The sequence below is a fragment of the Camelina sativa genome, chromosome 20, assembly GCF_030686135.1.
Source record: "Camelina sativa cultivar CO46 ecotype springtype chromosome 20, ASM3068613v1".
Lineage (NCBI taxonomy): Eukaryota > Viridiplantae > Streptophyta > Magnoliopsida > Brassicales > Brassicaceae > Camelina > Camelina sativa.
In genome coordinates this window covers 9,617,597-9,637,915 of record NC_141899.1, presented here as the reverse complement: position 1 = coordinate 9,637,915, position 20,319 = coordinate 9,617,597, and the positions used below count along the sequence as shown (strand labels likewise).

Sequence of the window (20,319 nt, the reverse complement as noted above, 5' to 3'; positions counted from 1 at the left end):
GAAACTATTAGAAGGGAATATCTATGCGATGCGCGCGTTTTTCATATTTTTAAAACAGAAATTCAAAATTTGGCGCGGTTGATTACTTTTAATATCACGTGTTTAAATGTATAATCTAATAATTTTGTATTTACTATAAATGGACATAAATTATCGAACTGAGAAAACTAATTTTTGTAGCGCTTGTATGGGCCTAGTACTATTAGGCCTTCCACAAAAGAAAAAAAGATAAAAATATAAAATCTTAGAATTCAATATTAGCCCATGAATGTTTGCAATTTTTAAAAAAAAGATTTTATAGTTTTTCAATTTTGATTTTTGGTTTTTAGTTTTTGAGTTATTAACTTTTTAAAAAAATTAAAAAATAAAATAAAATAAAAAGTTAAGTTAAGTTATATTAGAAAGAGAAAAGTAATGAAAGATACATTTTTGATTTTCTTTGAAAATTGACAAAAAAAAATATAGATTCCCTACTTTTTAGTAAAATCACTTTTCTCATAATCTTGATTGGCTATAAAGTAAATTTTTGAAAAATCTAAAACCAAAATCTACTTCAAAATCTACAAGTATTCAAGGCCTTAATGTAAATTTGTTTTTATATTTTTATGATTTCTTTTATGATTTTTTTTTCTTTTTTAAGATTTGGTTTTAGGATTTTATGGTTAATTGATTTTAATTATATAAAAAATAGACCAAAACAAAATCTATATTAAAGGCTAGTTTATGTTTAGAATTAAAAACTGGGCTGGCACTTTGTCAACTTCTCATACTTTGATGAGATGTCAAATAAAGGAGAAGGTTATTCAACTTTCATACAACCATATCAACCATATTAAAAATAAAATATAAAGTTAATTTACTTTAGAAAGAGAAAAAATAATGTTACATAGATTTTAGATTTTCTTTGAAAATTAACAAAAACCATTAAAATCTAGATTCCCACTTTTTAGTAAAATCACTTTTCTCATAATCTTGATTTACTATAAAGTAAATTTTTGAAAAAACTAAAACCAAAATCAACTTCAAAATCTACAATCATTCAATGCCTTAATGTAAATTTGATATTTTTGTTATGATTTCTTTTATGTATTTTTTAAAGATTTTTTCCTTTTTTGAGGATTTTATGGTTAATTGATTTTAATTATATTAAAAATAGACAAAAAAAAAACTATATTAAAAGCTAGTTTATGTTTAGAATTAAAAATTGGGCTGGCACTTGTCAACTTCTCTTACTTTGATGATATGTCAAATAAAGAAGAAGGTTATTCAACTTTCATACAACCATATCAAATTATCAACCAATGCTGAGGAGGTCGTCAAACAATGGAGAAGATTATTCAACTTTCAAGTTTCATACAGTGGATACATTATTGAAGGGTTCGAAACAGTGGATGATAAGAGTATCATATATTCTGTTATTCTTTTATCTAGATGTGAAAATTGTAACATGTAGATACATTATTGGATACAAATGAAAAGTAAGAGACTTTCAGTTAGTGGCTGGTCAGAAACTCAGAGCACAAAGAGCCGGACGGGGACGCCTTTAAAGTTAACGCTTATGAACAACATAGCCAATCACACAATAAAAAAATGCATTACAAAAGTACTTTTTATATACACACAAGACAAGACTGTTGCCCAAAAGAATAAGTAAGATCATTATTGTCTTCTGGGGAAAGAAAATATGAGCAGAGCGGATGCTAACATCATTAATCAATCACCAAAAGGGATATACAGAACAAACAGTGCCTTTTCTTCTTCTTCTTCTTCTTCTTTTTTCATGTTGTTAGTTCCAAGGTGGAGAAGATGGCCGGTGTATGAAATCTTGTGAAGATGAGCCGCCGTAGTTAAGGTCAAGGTTCTGAAGCTGTTCCATCAGCTGTGACCGTCTTTCCTTGAAGAAATCAAGACGAGTTGTTAACTCTACCAGAGCTGCTGATGCAGCGGCTGACGGATGATTAAGCCTCGGGTACTCTGTTATCTGCAAAAACCGTTATTTCAAGTATATTAGTGTGTGTTGTCGTTATTTAAGATGTTTCCTTTGAATTTCTAATAGCGGTCAGCTCCGATTTGCTAAGCGGAGAACCAAGCAATCATGCATGTCTCTGTAGTTACTTATTGTGAACTAATTAACAAACCAGACAACGTTAATTACAGTATTGCACACTATATGGAACCCAAAAGGAAAACGATCTTCCCTGACTTTCAATCCTGCCAACCACATTCATTTTTGAAGTTTTTAGGAGCAAAAGGTCTTACATCTAATGCTCTTGAAGTCGATGGAACAGATGGAGAATCCATGGTTGAGAACTTGTCGACAGATATCTTTCCAGACTCTTCACTGATTTTAGAGTCAGTCAAACTTGTTGATTCTGATATTTGATTACGAGATGGTTGCCTGCTATTGCCAACCCCAAAAGATCCTGCTCCGTTACTATTTCTCCACTCCGCTCCCAGTACATTCTCCTGCAGGCCAAACAAAAAAGCCTATTGGTTAGATCTAACCTATGAAAGATGATGATCGATGACAGAAACATCAGTAAAAAGTACCTCGTGTCTTTGTTTTCTTTCATGATTTACATAGGCAAGAGTGGAATCAAAATCTTGCTTAAGAAACCTTCTGCAGAAATACATGACATGGTATTAGAGCAGAAACACAGATGTGTACCTATCATATTACAGTACATACAAGATATGCTGTGCAAAAGTTACTTCGAACATAATTTACACAGCTGTACTGACTCAAAGATTACTACTGGATAAGTTAATCGGAGATATTTGTTAAACATCTTCACTAAGCAAACAACCAAGCCTGCAATTCAAGCATAAAAGCTTTACAGTATAAAGTTTTAAGTCATCACGAAAGATAACTTGGACTATGACCTCCTTTGTGTGAGGAAAGTACAGGGATAGTTTTACAACTCACTTTTGAGAATTGTGATTCTGGAGATACTGATGAGTATCACGCGCATCGGAGAAGGAACCAAAGTGAGTCTGACGTTGCTGGTTAAGCTGATGGTGAAGTTCTGCAACTTTTTGCTTCAGCCTGGCAACATCAGCCTCAGCAAGAGCAATTTCCTCAAGTTCAGCCCTTGTCTTCAAATATGTATAATTGGATCGTGAGTATTTTACAATAACTAACTGTTTTGAAGTAAGATACTATTTCCCGAACTTGTATACTTACTTTCGAATCCACACCATGTGAGCTGAATTGTCCAGAAGACATGCTCAAACCAACCTCCAGTGCTGCTCGGAGATCTCTTTCGGCTTGCAGCTGCTCTTGTAATCTTGACACCTATATAAGTGAGCCCCATCAAACCAGAATAAGATTCCTTTGACATTAGGATTAATTGTAGAGAAAAGAGATTCATAAACACTGAAAGTTTGAAAGAGAAATTATATACATCTTGTTCAAGCGACAAACGACGTTCATGCAGTGCTTGCTTCCTTCTCTCCAAGCTAGCCTGTAATATTGCGTTACCTCTAGCCTATAACAATGATGGTGACCAGTGTTAATGACCTCCGTAAGGCAGAAAATACAAAATTTAGCAGCAGATGATTACCTCTTTTGCAATTCGTTGGCGCAGTTCATTTTTCGTGGTCTCGAGCCTCTGTATAGCAAGCCTACAAACAATCAATGAACCAATTAGCAGTACAAAAACACCAAGCTATCATATTCTCAAATGTCAATCAATTCAAGCCTATACCGAAGAGACAACGTACTAGTTTACAATGCATATTTAGAAAGAACATATCTACACGCAACGTAGTAAATTTGCTATTTCATTCAAACAATACAGTCTTCAGTAAGTTGCTGAGACATCAGCCGCGTCACTCTATGTCCGATTAGGGGATTTTTAGATAAAGTACAGTGTGAAAGTGAATCATGGAAGTATTCCAAGCAAAGGAAATTTTCAAACTTGAAAACATATTGGATAAATAATCACAGTTCTAATGATAATTTACTAAGAAAATCAACGTATGAATAGACTAGCTAGAAAAAACAATCTAGATATAATATATATATAAAAAAACATATGGCGATGGAGAATACACCCAAGAGTTAAAGCCTTACTCGTCTTCTCCTGAAGAATCAAACGATCCATCTGTGGATATCTTTCGGGCCTGACAGAAACAAAAAGAAATTATTGATATTATACTACCCACGTTGGTTCATTATCTCTATATGATTCAGCTAAAGTGCGACATTTATAACAAATTGGAGGAAAAGATTTTTGTATCATGCATCAAATGCAACTTGAACTAATGTGCCAAAATCTTCTGCATGTACAGAATCACAACTATTTGATCAAGATAAGCAAAACATACACTGCCACGACCCCAGAATGTTGCGCGCTTTGCATGAACAGAGGAGGGTGTGCCTTTATTCACGGATTTCTCACTTGATGCTTCAAGACCAGGAGCAGCCAAAGTGTTCCCATGAGTGGGTACATTTAGAACTGTCCCTGATGATTGATAAGACTCGCTAACATGTACAATACATGAGTTCTCTCCGTATTTCGTTGGATCATCACCTATCTGCTCTCCAGTTTGTTGATCCGTGGAGTTAACAAAAGGATTTCTCATAAGATGATCTGTTCGTACGTTTGAATTACATCTTGGACCATTTATGTCTCTTGGTGATTCAATATCAGAGTCATCAGCAACAAATCCCTACAAAGAATAGAAGGTATTCAGCAATCATGAAATAATTATTTCTTCTTAGCTGCGAACTCTGATTCATTAGGAAATAGCACAGAAATATGGTAGAGATATAATAGCTGAAACCTAAAAACATATCCTAAATTCCTGAACCATACTTCCTAAGTTTAAAGGCATTTCAGTATATCATCAACACTATGCAATGAGTATATTGACGGACGAGAGACTGGACAAACGAGAAATAACCTTGTATTCATAGAGATCACTGCCTGTGCAACCACTGCTTTCACTCATTTTTCCACTCAATGCACGCTCATTATCATCATCTGTCACTTGTTCAACTTCATTATCTGCATTGTGATATTCATTTTTCACGTTGTTGTCATCATCACTCGAATCATCAGGCCCACTATTTCCAATATGTGATTCAGTCGAAATCGAACATCTTTGAATATTTTCTTCCTGAAATTGCAGATAAGCATATGAGACATACAACATTGATTAAGTTTAATTAAACCACCTTAGTGCGTCTTACATCGAAAATACTTCCATAATCCTCCAAGAGAACTGTAATGACGGCTTGGGCATTATTGGCAGCATTAGCAGCAGCAAGAAGCTGAGCAGAATTGTCCTCACCGCTATCAAAACCGTCCTCTAAATCACATTCACCAGCCAGTAGAGGACGTAGAAGTAGAGGAGCCATGCAAGCAGCTACAGCATTTGGGTTCATTCGATTTTCGTGGGAATGAGACGAGATGGTATGCATCATTTTCAGAATCCTGAGGGTACAAATAAAATATGTAAGGGTTTAAGAAAACACCTTATAAAGGATTCTCAAGCACCTTATAAACTCATAAGAACCACAAGAAACTCATCTGGCCAATAGACTCAGACTTGGCAGGAAATAAGTAATCTCTTTTTAACATCTAATATATCTAATATAATCTATAAACTGTTAGCAGAGTGAAATCGACTGTTAGCCAAAAACAACCCAGAGGGAGATCTGGATAGATACCGTTGTAGTAGACGTCGATTAGGTTCAGGAAATGTTTCTGCTATCGCAGAGCGCAATGAACTAATGCGAGCTTCCTTAGACTCGATTCCTGATCCAACAAACCAATTAATAGGACGGTTAACTTCACAAAAGTTCAGTCAGATCTCCAGATATTCTTTAACAGCAGACCCATGAGTATATATACACACACACAATTCTGCAAATTTATCAGAAGGAAGGAGAAGAGGGTAAGGGAACTCACTGTAAGCTTCCAGCAGGGCAGTGCAACAAGATGCTGAAACCGGAGAAGAAGGCAACTCCCTCAATACATGCTGCATGTGAAATGAAACTGCCTTAGTATTGTAACAATGCACAGACTATCAGAAGAAGAAGTTGAGAGGAAACTACCTTAATGCAGTCTCCAACAACATGCGGATCTTCATCCAAAGTGAACTCCGTTTTGCCTAGGTATTATTCGAAGTGGAAGAGGGAAAAAATGTAAATTGTGTATTGGAGAGAATACATACCAGGGAATTCTAAGAACATATAATATATTAGCTAAACAAGATGTGCCTAAACTTAATCCAGAGAGAAATCAGTTAGCAGATTATAGTACCCTGTTCATATTCTTGAACTCTACGTTCCACCTCCTCCACATCAGCAGACTGTCTTAGTATTCCTTCAATTTTAGTTCCTGAGGAGACAAAAGAGGACCACGAAACCAAACAAAACAAGCAGTCAAAAGACAAATGCATTCAAAGAAGAGGAATACATCAGATTTCAACTGTTGCAATAAATCGTACAACAGATTGAATGAGATAATAGAATCATGGAAGTAAGTTAAACTTTCACTGAATTGAATACTTTCCACGTATTAAGTACCCTGATAAAACTATGGACACATTTTAATCTTAAAACGCATGCTCCAGAAAAATCATTTAGGAAAGACCAGGTAATCAATAAAGCTTGGTGATAACTATCGACATTTTCTTAAGAACTTACCATACTTCTCAATAAACTGTAGAGCTTTCTCAAGGAATGATGGGCTTCCGTCAATATCTTCAAGAGCAAGTAAGATTGGTCTTCCAACAACCAAGGATTTTAATGGACGCTTATCCCGCCCTAACAATTATGGACAATAACGGTAGAATGACGCATAGATGATCGAAAGTCAACTATTAAGGCAGAAATAAACATAAGCATGATAGGGCATAATTATCTATTAAGATGCATAGGCCAAAGCTGTAACATGGAGACAAAAATTGAAGAAAGAAACCTTCGATAGCCTCGTTAGTTTCAGCACGGAATATTCCATTTTGACCCATGATGAGTGCTGCATTAGGGGCGTGTGCAAGAGCCTGCTCAAGCGCAGTTTTCCACTCGTACAAATCTTCAAATGTCTCAGCCTGCATCATCCAAGTTGGTCACAAGAAGAAATATAACACTAGTACAAAGATCATCTCAAGGGCTATCACAATGCAGTAACATGTTCTTATAGTAGACATCTAAAAAGTGAATCAAATTTGCTGCTGGTGTAAAAGCACCTTAAGAGTGAAAGCTCTTCCATCACGGCCATCTGGAAATAGTACCGTCAACAATTTTTTATCCTCTCTTACCACAACACTGAAAACAAAAATCACAGTAAGTTGAGTTCCATGAACTTTTCTAATGGACTAGCAATATTCTGCATACCTTCCAGAGTTATTCAAGTCGATGCCACCCAGGGTTAAGTTAACTTCACCACCCTTTTGTGGTAATGCGCCCTGTGAAATTTTAGTTAAATAGCTCAATATATACGATTATCAAGAATTTTATCATACATTAACAAAATAAGTCAATACACAGATCAAAATCAACTGTAGAAAGAGGGAGTATGATTGTGAATACTAACAGGGTCATTTTTGAAGAAGACCAAAGAAGTACGTGTGAGGATGAACCAGCGTTTCTTCCAAGATGTCCAACCCAATCCTATTGAGCAGAATACCACAATAACATGTTCAGTGTATTATGATATCACAATAGCACCAAGAAATTGTCAAGCTGAACAAACACATTGAAATGTGACAATATTAATTGAAAAAAGGGAGGCCAAAATGTCACAAGGATACCTTTAGATGATATGAAAAGTGGACCACTCTTAAAAACCTGTAATATAATTGTGAGTTCCATAATATTAGTAACAATCATCAGTTTGGTTTTCAAACTTATATTTCCAAAACTAGAGAAAATAGATATATGCAAGTAAAGTCAATAAAATTATTTTCATTCTTTCAGTTCATATTGCGCATATATCAACGATTCAAAACCGGGCATGCTACCTATTCAACCAGTTGGCACCCTTATATATGTCCTTTGAGTTACTTCTACCTAAATGAGAAACCCGTTCCCTAGATACTGTTCTGTGTTTTTTTTATTGCAGCTTCATCCATGACTGAACCACTGATTTGCCTTCTCTGATTACTAAGGAAGCATCTTTTATTCAATCAAGCTTCTCTTTTCTTTAACTATAGAAATGCACTCAACACTAGATACTATACCTCACGTGAGCACTGATAGTTTAAGTCTATTGTTATAAGCGCAAGACCTATCAAGCCAATTTGGCTTCCAAGGAAAATTACGCACTTAGGAATATAAGAAACAGCTTGTGTCATTGGCCCAATGTATTTAGGAGACTCCTAGAACAACCACTGCCATATAACACGGAAATAGAAAACTACAAAAACTCCAATTTTATATAATTTTTAGCAATGGTTTTCACACTTTTGCCTATTTTTAGCAATCAATTCGAGCGTCCCTGATGTGCAAAATTCAAAAAAAAATACTAAAACCTGGAAACACAGACTACAACTAAAATTCTGAATTCACTCCCAGCAAAGAAACCTCCATTACCGTATTAGAAGCTGCAACTCGTGGCCGCTCCAAAGCCGCTAAAGAAGCCTCCATTGCCTCAACAGCATAATCTCAGATCCAGCCTCGAAACGAAGCCCAGCCACAACTCGAGGAAAAAAAAAGCCGAAACACTAGGGTTTCAATTTCAAACTCCTTCGATGCAAACAGTAGAAAGCGACAACAGAAACAAACAAAATTCACCAAATTCCAAATCTCCTCCTCCTCACAATTGGAAGAACACACACACGCACACCTCAACGAACCAGCAACACCATTAAAGCCGTCGTCGCAGAGGTATCTCACTGGTTCTTCCGTCGTCCTCGAGATGTAGCTTAGCTAGAGAGAAAAAATTAGAAAAAAAAAAAGAAAGGGGACATTGCTTTCCACCTACTTCTGCTGTGTTATGAGAGAGAGAGGATGGGTCATGAGTGTCGGAGAAGTCACGGGTCGGGTCCTGTTAAACTTAATTTTTTCCCTTTTTTTAAATCAATCCAACCAATTACGGTTTTCCACGTCAGCAACAGCTGGTATGATCCTGCTCCACTGCCCCCAATTTAATAATTCGTGATTAGGTAAAAACAGGTGCTACTGCGATTAGATCCGAGCTATACGACTCCCTGTAAAGTGTAAACGAACTAACTACTCTACAGCTCTACTTTTTTTTTTGGTTTTATGATTAACTACTAAACTGCTTCTACAAGTCTACAACAGTACTATATACAACTAGTATAAAACAGATACGACTTTAATCACTATCCATATGGTCAGTTGGGTTTATTGCATTTTTTGCACTCAAATCTGTGGTATCCCATATCACCCAATTGTTATTTATCATTCACATTGGAGTTGTTCTGTAATTGATTTTGATGCATAGTGATCCGCGTCTGTATGTGGAATTTTGTCAATGTTAAGACATCTTCTCGCCTCGCAATGGAGAGCATCCGGCTAAGAAACGATGACTATTTTTGCTGGCTACCTGCTTTTAACACATCTAACTCCTCTTCAAAGGTAAATATCACCTTGTCCAATGCTTACTCTTCTACCATCAACCCAATCCTAATTTTGAACTCAAAAATTTATCCTTACAACCATAACATAATAATTTAGTTAATAATTGATGGATTGAAAAGCCAACAGTGAAACCTAATAATTTTTCAACTTCATGGCTTCAATACGGTTCTTCCATTTATAAATAACTTAACAGGCTATAATTTTTTTCTGTTACAAGAGGGAAGACAAACACCTCCACAATTTAGAATAAATATTTCATTTGATTTTTCTAAAAAGGAAATCTAAAAGTACTGGTATTTTTTCATTTTTTAGGTTTTGTTATTATGTACCTTTTAAATAATGCCCTATATAATAAAACAGAAGTACACAACATTGTTTTGTAAACTATATAATTTTAATAAGTTGGTTACAAATAGGTTATAGATTACGTTTTATATTATTTGTATAGTCTGGATTTATTGTTTCCAAAAATCTTAAAGAAAATATTATAAAGAATCATTTGATATCATCTAACTTACCATATTAATTTCCTTTATTAAATTATTCATCAAATAAAATATTTTGATATCTAATTTAAAATATTAATTTGTTAATTATCATTATACTTCAACTCTCATTTTTATATATGAGTCTATTTTGTGAAACAAATAAATTATCATATTATTTATTATAATTAAAAATCTGTTTATTTCCGGATATACCATAAGTTAAATTTTTAAAAACAAATATAAATGATTCTATCTATAAAATATTCAAGTTTTAGTAATATTATTATTAAAAATAATATTTATTGAATTATAAATTTTACAGAGTAACGGGTCAAAATTTGAATATTTAAATTCAATTTCATATTTTTTTGTTGAATTTTATAATTTTATATAATATAATAAACTTTAAATAATTTATTTGAAATATTTTTAAAATATTGAAACTTGATATAAAAGTTAGAAACTATAAACATTCTAAATTGGTTTGTTATAGCAATGTCAATAATATATCACTATAATATGAAATATTTTAAAAAAACCAAGTATATTAAAAAAAAAAAAGTATAACAATATATTAAATTACTCATAATATAATAACTCGCTTTTTAAAAACCAAATTCACAAAATTATCTCTTATAATGATATTCAAGTCATGATGTAGAATATATCTTGTTGAAATAACTTCACGTACATAAACTAATACTCCCTCTGTTTCACAAAGAATGTCATTTTGACACATCTTCTTTGTTATAAAAAGAGTGTCATTTGTTGTTTTCAATGTAGTGTTAAAGATTAAATTCTCTTTTTTATCCCTATAATTTGAGCTAATTAATTAGAAAGATAAAATTTTTAGTGTATTTATAAAGGGTAAAATAGAAATTTAGAAAATTTTCTTAATTTGTGTGCATTATGTCAAAATGACACTCTGAAACAGAGGGATTACGAGATAGTAGACATTCAATTAAAAAAAAGTCAAATTTGGCCCAATTAAATGTTGGGTCAACTGGTCAAACAGCCCAAAAACTATACAAAAATTTGGGTCAGTAACAACATATAATAATGTCATTTTGAAGTTCCAAAGTTACATTTATTAGATTTGCTATCTGAAATTACAAATACGGATTCTTCATTTGACAAAATTACCCTTATGACACCCAAAAAGGCCACTACTATTTTTAATCACACAGTTCTATAAGTAGCTATGGCGTGCTCAAAACAAACTATCTCTGATTTGCGAAAAGAAAAAAAAAACAGAGAGCACAAACAAAGAGGTGGTAGTTGCGATGTCAGTATAAGCCACTCGACTCAACGCAATTCCACCTTTCCGATCGAGCCAGTACAAACAAACAAACCATGGTAACAACAAGCTCCGTCCGGTTAATCACCGGTTTAACGGCCTCAATCGGCTCGATCGAATCGCGTGACGCCAACCCAGCTCAATCCATTTCCCTAATCTGTCGAAACCAAATCAACGGTGGTGCTTCGCCTATCGTACTGCGCTCCTCTCGAAGTTCCAAGCTATGGTTAATAGACGCGGTTCCTCCGTCGAAATCTTGGCTCGGATCTGACGATGGCGGAGACGTCAAGAAACCAGACGCGCGTAATTACGCGGTCGGCGGTCACGCGGTTGCTGGAAAACATGATAATAAGACGACGGAGATAGTTATAGCAGCGGCGACGACGGCGGCGCTGGGAGTAGGGAACCGCGTATTGTATAAGCTGGCTCTGATTCCTCTCAAACAGTATCCCTTCTTCCTCGCGCAGCTCTCCACCTTCGGGTAAGAGTTAACTAACCACCATCCCCTTCTCAAATTAGTCAATCGGAACAACAATTTTCGCGTTTAAGTTAGATTTCAGATTTTGATTCAGAAACTGCGATTTCGAATTTGGTCGATTGGTGAAAGTGGAAATTTGTGATTCTCTTTGACCGTACAGTTCTGTAAAATGTAATTTTCAGAATATTCCTTCTTTTTTTCTTTTTTTTTTAAAAAAATTAACAAATGGGTCATAGTTGGCGACTTGGTTCAATTACTACTTCAACTTAATGTTTGTCACCTAAAATATTTTTATGCGCATTTAAACTTTTTTAATCACGTGCGAGTTTCTTTTGCGTCACCTACATCGGACTACTGTATAGGAGTGTACTATTTTTTTTGTATTTTTTTTGGTTGGATCTGCGCCACGTGTCAAATACTTGTCTCACTCTCTTGATGGATCCGTATAGTAGTAGTCCATACGAGTAGTCATTTTCTCTTTGCTATATTCTGTTTTGCAGGTATGTAGCTGTATACTTTACGGTCTTGTACTTCAGATACCGAGCTGGAATTGTTACAAAAGAGATGCTATCAGTTCCAAAAACTCCATTTTTGATTGTTGGCGTCTTGGAGTCTCTTTCTCTAGCTGCTGGGATGGCCGCCGCTTGTATGTTGCTGCTACCTTGAAAGCTTCTTTCCCTTCCCATTTTCTACTGTAATTTTTTCAGTAGATGTTAACTTTCACTGTTCGATGAAGTTACATCTAAGCAGTAAGATCATCTTACTCACTGTTGTTTTTTTTTTTACTCAGCGAATCTCTCTGGACCATCTACTACAGTTTTATCTCAGGTTAAACATTACTATCTCTTATCTTTCATATGATCAAAGTACAACATTTGTTTTCTTGAACTCTGTTTGGTGTGCCAAAAGCTCCCTCAAACTCGCCTTTTCTTGATTTACTAGCTTGCTTACTAAAAATATGATTTTGTTGTCTAAAAAATTGTTTCAGAGTTAATTCTAGTCGTTTATTTCTTTGCAGACATTTCTTGTCTGGCAAATTCTCTTCTCTATTATTTTTCTCGGGAGGAGATATAGAATAAATCAAATATTGGGATGTACTCTTGTAGCATTTGGTGTAATCATCAGTGTGGCAAGGTTAGCCTGATCGATTAACTTGCTTGATATTATTTTAAGAGACTTGGTTTCTTTGTCTCCTTTCCTTCTGTTGGAATTACCAATGGGCAAAACGTAACCAGTTTTAACAAATTTAATCCATGTTGAATTAACTTTCATACTACTTTCTCATCCATAATCAGTGGATCTGGTGCCGCTCATTCATTTAAAGATACGGGAATACTTTGGAGTCTTCTTATGGTGTTTTCTTTTCTACTTCAAGGAGCAGATACAGTAATGAAGGTTTGTCAATCAGTTTCTAGTTATATTGCTAACTACAAGATGTTGGGACTCTTTTCTTTAACGGTAAAATTCCATATCGTTGCAGGAAGTCATCTTTCTAGATAGCAAAAAGCGATTGAAGGTAACTATGCCGTCGAGACCCTTTAACAACATTTTCGATTTTGTATTCTGAAAGAAATCGGTTCTTATTTTTACAGGGTGCTTCACTTGATCTGTTTGTTGTAAACTCATATGGTTCAGTTTTCCAAGTAAGTATTCCTAGTGTAGCTCCTTTTTTTTACACCAGATCTTTTGCGTTCTTAGCATTGTTTATTAGCATAAAATGTGAATTCTCTTTGCTAGCTAATGTGCATATTTTTGTGGTCAACCCAGGTTATATGCATTGCGTTGCTTCTTCCTTTTCTTTCAAAACTTTGGGGCATACCGTTTAACCAACTACCGAGCTATATCAGAGACGGGGGTGCTTGCTTTCTGAACATTGGTTCTAGAATAACAGGTTAGTTAATGCTAACGCTTTCTTCTCCACTCCAGTATCTCTTTGTTTTTTTCCTCTATGTAATACGGTCGGAATTGGGTATGACACAGGATGCGAAGGGGCTCCCCTTCTTCCCGTAATGTTTGTCATGATGAACATGGCTTACAACATCTCCCTTCTACGCCTCATCAAGATATCATCTGCAGTTGTGTCGTCTCTGGCATCCACCGTTTCAGGTAACAAACTTTGTCTCGTTATATAGCCTTGCCATGCTTTCATGGAAACCTACTTCTTTAGCTAATTATTATTTATGGTATATCATGATCACCTATATGATATCTTATAAGTCAACAACGCCATATTTATACCCATTAGATTGCATAGGAGTTAACAAAATATGATTAGTAATCTGCGAAATTGCGGAATGGCATTGGAGTTAACATCATTTGCTTGGCTTTGTCGGTTGCAGTGCCCATAGCGGTTTTCTGTTTCACGCTTCCCCTACCGTACCTTGGGGTGGCATCTACGCTTCCACCGGGGTTTGTTGCAGGCACAGTCGTCCTTGTACTCGGCATGCTTCTATATGCTTGGACACCATCTACTAACTCTTCCCATTCGATTATCCCCTCGCCCCCTTCCACCTAGCGGCAGGACAATTGATTTTGTAACTTCGTTTGGTTTCTGTCCTCTTCTCATTGTAGCATTTGCCCCCTTTAATTGTCCATTCTCTCTTCTTCGTTGTAGCATTTGCCATTTTTTTTTGTTAAGTAAGAAATAAGTAAAGCTCATTTGAATACACATTCTTTAGTTACAAAACAATGGTTAGATTTCAATACCTATAGAGAAGATAATGTACTTTGTAATGATGTATATCAACATTTTTCTTGTCAACAACAAGATGCAATATGCAGATTTTGAATCTGATCATGAGTCGATGACACTATCAAAAGCTACTAAATAGTATATGTTTCGGTTGTATATATGAAAATGTTATCGTAAGTTTTTTACTCCCTACGTTTCAAAATATAAGATGTTTTAGAGAAGTTTTTTGTTTCATTATATATGATATTTTCAAGTTTCTATGTAACTTTTAGATTAATTTAATATTTTATGTTATGCAGTATTGTTTGTGATTGGTTGAACTTAATAAAATTTAAAACCTCTTAATCTGCGTGTTTTAGTTAAAACAATCCTATATTTTGAAACGGAGGAGTATAACTCAAAAGAAAAGAAAGTAATATCTATATTTTATAAAATTAATTCACTGTTCCTTTATAACAAGTCAAACCCACACTAATCAGTATTTGTGGATCAGAGGGCCCGTATTCAAAGTCGGAACCCAGCCATAATGTTTAGAGTGACCGGAACTCTCTCGGCGGTATCATCTCCAGCGGTGGTGGCGGCGTCTTACTCCGCAGTTCTGAGACTCTCTGTTACGCCCACTCTCGCTATCGTCTCTCCTCCCAATCCCCGCTGGTTCTCGACGTTTTCTCGTTCATTTCTCGGCGGACGCATCTCTTCGCTCCGACCACCACGCGTTCCTTCTCCGTGCCCAATCAGGCTCTCTGGTTTCTCGGCTCTCAAAATGAGAGGTATACAATCTATGAACTGTTTCTCCTCCTTTATTCTTGCTGTATCAATTGCGTGCTTCTTCTCTGATTAATTTCGAGGTACTCTCTGATCTGATAATCTTACATAATTCGTGTGCGATTTGCTCTTGCTTTTTGAACTGTGTGTATTCTCTGCTCTTGATTACTTAGTTTTTAAGCTGGGTTGATTTCTGATTATATATCTTTTGTTTTTCCAGCTTCGTTTAGCAGCAGTGGGAGTAGTCCAGGTAGAGAGATTCTGGTCCAGCATTTGCTTGTGAAGGGCGATGATACTGAGCTCTTTGCTGAACTCCAAAAGAAAATCTTGGATGGTCTGCTTCTTTTACCACTTTTTACCCGTTTGTGATATTTGCATTCAGTTGAGCTTTTATTTCAACATGGTACATAGGCTTATAAGCATATATAGTTGTTTCTGCCAAGAGAAATGTCACTGTGGACCTAAAATTATATCATGTTTCGCAATGTCTATCACGCTAGTCAGTTGTGGCTCTACTTAATTACTATTGGTTTTGGGGTTTGGTAACTGGGATCAAGAATAAATGTAGAACATATCATACTGATACGTCTATATTTCTCATTACTTTGGCTGTCTTTTATTTTGTTTGTCTTAGAAGATTAAGGGTCTCTACTGTTTTTTCAATTTAACTGTTTCTTGTGTAGGAGAGGATATGAATGATCTTGCGGCTGAGTACTCGATTTGTCCATCCAAAAAGGATAATGGTATGCTTGGATGGGTTAAACTGGGTCAAATGGTATGCTCTCTTTTCTATAATGTTATTTCCATTTATTTTTTGGTTATATTGTTGCATTGACACCTTCAGATCTATATGACCCTTGCTGTCTTAGCCTCATTATATTACAAGCAATTGGGTGATGTCACACTTCCTGGTGAATTAGTTTTCAGTATTGAAATCCATGTGCAAATGGAAGTAGTAGAATATAAGTGATAGATATAATTCCACAATGTTTGGACTTCCCAATGGAAGAACTTAGGCAAGTTCCTGCTGCAATCTGAACATGACCATGCCACTTAAAATTGTTTTCAGGTACCAGAGTTTGAGGAAGCTGCGTTCAAAGCAGAGCTGAATCAGGTGGTGAGGTGTAGAACCCAATTTGGCTTGCACTTATTGCAAGTTCTATCTGAGAGGTATTTCTTCTGAAAACTGTCCTTTATTAGCGTCAATTTCTGTTGACTTGTAAATTTGGTCTTAAGGAAATTTTTGTTTAATAGGGAACCTGTGAAAGATATCCAGGTGGAGGAGCTGCATTCCAAAATGCAAGATCCAGTTTTCATGGATGAGGCTCAGTTAATTGATGTCAGAGAACCCGACGAGATGTAAGTTCCTTTCATTTCTCACCTAGGCATACTTTTCCTTCTTCAGTGAAGGCAATGGATTAGCGTCATACTCTCTCAGTGTTTCACAACATTATGATTTATTTGTATCTTTTAGATACATGTGTGACTTTTATCAGTTTTATCTTAGAAGAAGGACAGAGTACCCATAGTCAGCTCACATTGTTTTCTTCTATTCTGTTTTACTACTTCTTGTACCAGAGCAATCGCATCCTTGCCAGGATTCAAAGTGTTCCCTCTCCGCCAATTCGGAACCTGGGCACCAGACATCACTTCAAAGCTGAACCCTGAGAAGGATGTATTTGTCATGGTATGTTCAGTCTCGTCCCAACTGTTAGATATTAGCCATACTGTATCTAGCCTTGCACTAAATGTAGCAATTTAGAGGTGTTGTGAGTTAGTTAGAGAGCAATTAGTGAGGGCTGTGTTTAAATGGGTGTCCCAGCAGATTGTTTTGGGTGTAGATTTTTTAGGTTTTCCTTGCGTTTGGTTAAGAGTTGAGACTTGAGAGCCTCTCATAAATCTTAGTCTCTGTAGGCTTGCTCTCTTACAGCGCTTGTATATACTACTGTGGTTGGTCTATAGATTGTAAGATCATTTGAAACATAGAAACCTCTGATGTTAAATGACTTTTTAACTTCTCTAAGCCACGGCCTTTGTTCCCATACAGTGCAAGGTTGGTGGCAGGTCAATGCAAGTTGCGAACTGGTTACAGTCTCAGGTAACAAGCTTTTTCTAATCCTTTATATATATGCAAGGATCATCATATCTTTATGGTTTGTTGTCTTGTTCCTCAGGGCTTCAAGAGTGTGTACAATGTCGCTGGTGGAATACAAGCTTATGCTCTCAAGGTTGACCCATCAATTCCTACTTACTGAAATTGAGAATCCTAGTAGTGTATTTTGCTCTGTTTCTTGTATCCTAAATCCAAAGAACATTGCAAATCTTATTCAATAAACTATATAATATAAGGTTCATTTTAGACAGTATTGGTAACATTAGAGTATATAGGCAAATCAGAGATTATCCAGGAAATGCTCTCAACCTTTTGTACTAAATCCTAAATTAATATAAATTTAAAATATTGCTTTAAATAACAAAAATACAGACAGGCTTCTGGTTCCTAAAGTCCCTCTCTATCATTATCGTTTGAAACAGAAGGCCAGCAAAATGAAAGAGACATGCAAAAACAGAAAAATGCTATTCATAGGCATTCATAAGCAAAAACTCCTAAATTTTCTTGCTAAAGAAGAAACCAAAAACCTAAAAGAATAGAGAGAGAGGAAGAAAGATTTTTAATATCTATTTCTCTTCCTGGTTGAGAGCTTTACTTCCTCTCCCCTTATTGCAACAATGGGAAATTGTTGCTCTCATGGACGGGATTCAGGGAATACCAACGATGAACCGCAAAATGGAGGAGGAGGCGGTGGTACTGGTGCCGCGGAGGCCTCTGTGAGAGCTTCGAGACACCCGCCAGCATCTCCTCCTCCTGCAACCAAACAAGGGCCAATAGGACCAGTCTTAGGGCGACCAATGGAAGATGTAAAGAGCTCATATTCATTGGGTAAAGAGCTAGGTCGTGGACAGTTTGGTGTGACCCATCTCTGCACGCAGAAGGCCACGGGACTTCAATTCGCTTGCAAGACCATTGCGAAAAGGAAGCTGGTGAACAAAGAAGACATTGAGGATGTGAGAAGGGAGGTGCAGATTATGCATCACTTGACCGGTCAGCCAAACATCGTGGAGCTTAAAGGTGCCTATGAGGACAAGCATTCTGTGCATTTGGTTATGGAGCTTTGTGCGGGCGGAGAGTTGTTCGATAGGATCATTGCAAAGGGGCATTACTCGGAGAGAGCCGCGGCTTCATTGCTACGTACGATTGTGCAAATTATCCATACTTGTCATTCCATGGGGGTTATCCACAGGGACTTGAAGCCTGAGAACTTTTTGTTGCTCAACAAGGATGAGAATTCTCCTCTCAAAGCCACCGACTTCGGTCTATCCGTGTTCTACAAGCCAGGAGAGGTTTTCAAAGACATTGTGGGAAGTGCTTATTACATTGCACCAGAAGTGTTGAGGAGGAAGTATGGACCAGAGGCTGATATTTGGAGCATCGGTGTCATGTTGTATATCCTCTTGTGTGGTGTTCCACCTTTCTGGGCTGGTAATAAAGATTTCTGATTCCCTCCTATCTTGTCAAAACCAAAGGACAGGGATGTCATCTAACTCATTCATGTTTTGCTTCCATTTACAGAGTCGGAGAATGGAATTTTCAATGCCATCTTAAGTGGACAGGTTGATTTTTCAAGCGATCCATGGCCTGCCATTTCACCACAAGCAAAGGACCTTGTTAGGAAGATGCTCAACTCTGATCCCAAACAAAGATTAACCGCTGCTCAAGTTCTCAGTAAGCAGCTCTTATTTCAAGACCTCCTATAGATATTTCATCAAAACTCTTTTTAACTTTTTTGTTTTTTCAAAGACCACCCATGGATCAAGGAGGATGGAGAAGCACCAGATGTTCCTCTTGACAATGCAGTGATGTCTAGGCTCAAGCAATTCAAAGCAATGAACAACTTTAAGAAAGTTGCTTTACGGGTAAATAACAATCTTCTCAATATATGTAACGAAATGTGAGTCTAAATGTGAGTCTTTGGTCTTATATCTAAATGGCCGCATCAATAAACAGGTGATAGCTGGGTGCTTATCAGAGGAAGAAATCATGGGACTAAAGGAGATGTTCAAAGGAATGGACACCGACAACAGTGGAACAATAACTCTTGAGGAACTAAGACAAGGACTTGCCAAGCAAGGTACAAGGTTATCTGAATACGAAGTCCAGCAATTAATGGAAGCTGTAAGTCTCAACTTTTGTGTTCTATTTATCTATTAATAAGATGCCAAAAAAAAATACTGATGATGTTTTCTGTTTTATAAAGGCTGATGCGGACGGTAATGGAACCATAGACTATGGAGAATTTATAGCAGCTACAATGCATATCAATAGACTCGACAGAGAAGAGCATCTTTACTCAGCCTTCCAACACTTTGACAAAGACAACAGTGGGTAAGTAGCTATAAAGAAACTTAACAATTCTAAACCATACCATGAAACTAAAAACTAATGATGGTCGCGTCTCGGTTCCTTGCAGATATATCACAATGGAAGAGCTGGAGCAAGCCCTCCGAGAGTTTGGCATGAACGATGGCAGAGACATTAAGGAAATCATTTCTGAGGTTGATGGAGACAATGTAAGCCCCTTTCACCATCACAAAGTCATCTGATAAGCACATAAAACAAGTCTAATCACCCTTTTTTTTTTGGTATAGGATGGGCGGATAAACTACGAGGAGTTTGTGGCAATGATGAGAAAAGGAAACCCTGATCCTAACCCTAAGAAGCGGCGTGAACTGTCGTTTAAATGACACCACTGGAACAGTCAAGTCAGAACATAAGTACATCAAGAAGAAAGGCTTGGGTTGCTCATGATTCACTAAAGAGAGAGGAGCAAGGCTTAAAAATATGATTAGGGAGGTGTTTCATGTTCGTAAATATTTTATGCTTGTCTACTACTGATTTAAAGTTTCAGAGGTTTCTCAATGTATCAAAACTCTTTTTCAAATTCAAATATGTGCATTAGTGATGTTTGTTTAATAACGGCTAAG

The 20,319-nt window shown here is 36.3% G+C and overlaps 4 protein-coding genes across 5 annotated transcripts; 3 read left to right on the top strand and 1 right to left on the bottom strand.

The window, feature by feature from the left end:
• Nucleotides 1–1,542: 1,542 nt before the first annotated feature.
• LOC104770297 (rho GTPase-activating protein 7) lies at nucleotides 1,543–9,229 on the bottom strand. 2 transcript variants are annotated; one of them, XM_010494694.3, is made up of 22 exons: nucleotides 8,546–9,229; nucleotides 7,765–7,801; nucleotides 7,548–7,624; nucleotides 7,349–7,419; nucleotides 7,201–7,279; nucleotides 6,933–7,062; nucleotides 6,659–6,778; nucleotides 6,273–6,350; nucleotides 6,065–6,120; nucleotides 5,919–5,988; nucleotides 5,678–5,765; nucleotides 5,198–5,441; nucleotides 4,909–5,124; nucleotides 4,330–4,674; nucleotides 4,076–4,125; nucleotides 3,564–3,624; nucleotides 3,405–3,488; nucleotides 3,185–3,295; nucleotides 2,927–3,096; nucleotides 2,551–2,620; nucleotides 2,260–2,466; nucleotides 1,543–1,981 (listed from the first exon to the last, which is right to left on the bottom strand). In XM_010494694.3, exons 1-22 carry the CDS (start codon nucleotides 8,597–8,599, stop codon nucleotides 1,787–1,789), a joined length of 2,613 nt encoding a protein of 870 aa, XP_010492996.1. In that variant the 5' UTR covers nucleotides 8,600–9,229; the 3' UTR covers nucleotides 1,543–1,786. The 2 variants fall into 2 exon arrangements, with proteins under 2 accessions (XP_010492996.1, XP_087361117.1); XM_087504991.1 differs by having other exon boundaries at nucleotides 2,551–2,617; nucleotides 8,546–9,091.
• A 2,008-nt stretch (nucleotides 9,230–11,237) lies between these two features.
• On the top strand, nucleotides 11,238–14,608 carry LOC104770296 (protein CLT1, chloroplastic). The gene is made up of 10 exons (XM_010494693.3): nucleotides 11,238–11,822; nucleotides 12,320–12,465; nucleotides 12,610–12,647; nucleotides 12,838–12,953; nucleotides 13,115–13,214; nucleotides 13,300–13,335; nucleotides 13,412–13,462; nucleotides 13,587–13,710; nucleotides 13,800–13,925; nucleotides 14,159–14,608. The coding sequence occupies exons 1-10, from the start codon at nucleotides 11,398–11,400 to the stop codon at nucleotides 14,332–14,334; spliced, it is 1,338 nt and encodes a 445-aa protein (XP_010492995.2). The 5' UTR covers nucleotides 11,238–11,397; the 3' UTR covers nucleotides 14,335–14,608.
• A 324-nt stretch (nucleotides 14,609–14,932) lies between these two features.
• LOC104770294 (rhodanese-like/PpiC domain-containing protein 12, chloroplastic) lies at nucleotides 14,933–17,639 on the top strand. The gene is made up of 8 exons (XM_010494690.3): nucleotides 14,933–15,281; nucleotides 15,497–15,610; nucleotides 15,960–16,051; nucleotides 16,346–16,446; nucleotides 16,531–16,635; nucleotides 16,855–16,963; nucleotides 17,324–17,374; nucleotides 17,451–17,639. The coding sequence occupies exons 1-8, from the start codon at nucleotides 15,038–15,040 to the stop codon at nucleotides 17,529–17,531; spliced, it is 897 nt and encodes a 298-aa protein (XP_010492992.2). The 5' UTR covers nucleotides 14,933–15,037; the 3' UTR covers nucleotides 17,532–17,639.
• A 132-nt stretch (nucleotides 17,640–17,771) lies between these two features.
• Nucleotides 17,772–20,308, top strand: LOC104770295 (calcium-dependent protein kinase 34). The gene is made up of 7 exons (XM_087504992.1): nucleotides 17,772–18,817; nucleotides 18,908–19,060; nucleotides 19,136–19,251; nucleotides 19,343–19,510; nucleotides 19,593–19,720; nucleotides 19,806–19,905; nucleotides 19,984–20,308. The coding sequence occupies exons 1-7, from the start codon at nucleotides 18,007–18,009 to the stop codon at nucleotides 20,077–20,079; spliced, it is 1,572 nt and encodes a 523-aa protein (XP_087361118.1). The 5' UTR covers nucleotides 17,772–18,006; the 3' UTR covers nucleotides 20,080–20,308.
• The last annotated feature ends 11 nt before the right edge of the window (nucleotides 20,309–20,319 follow it).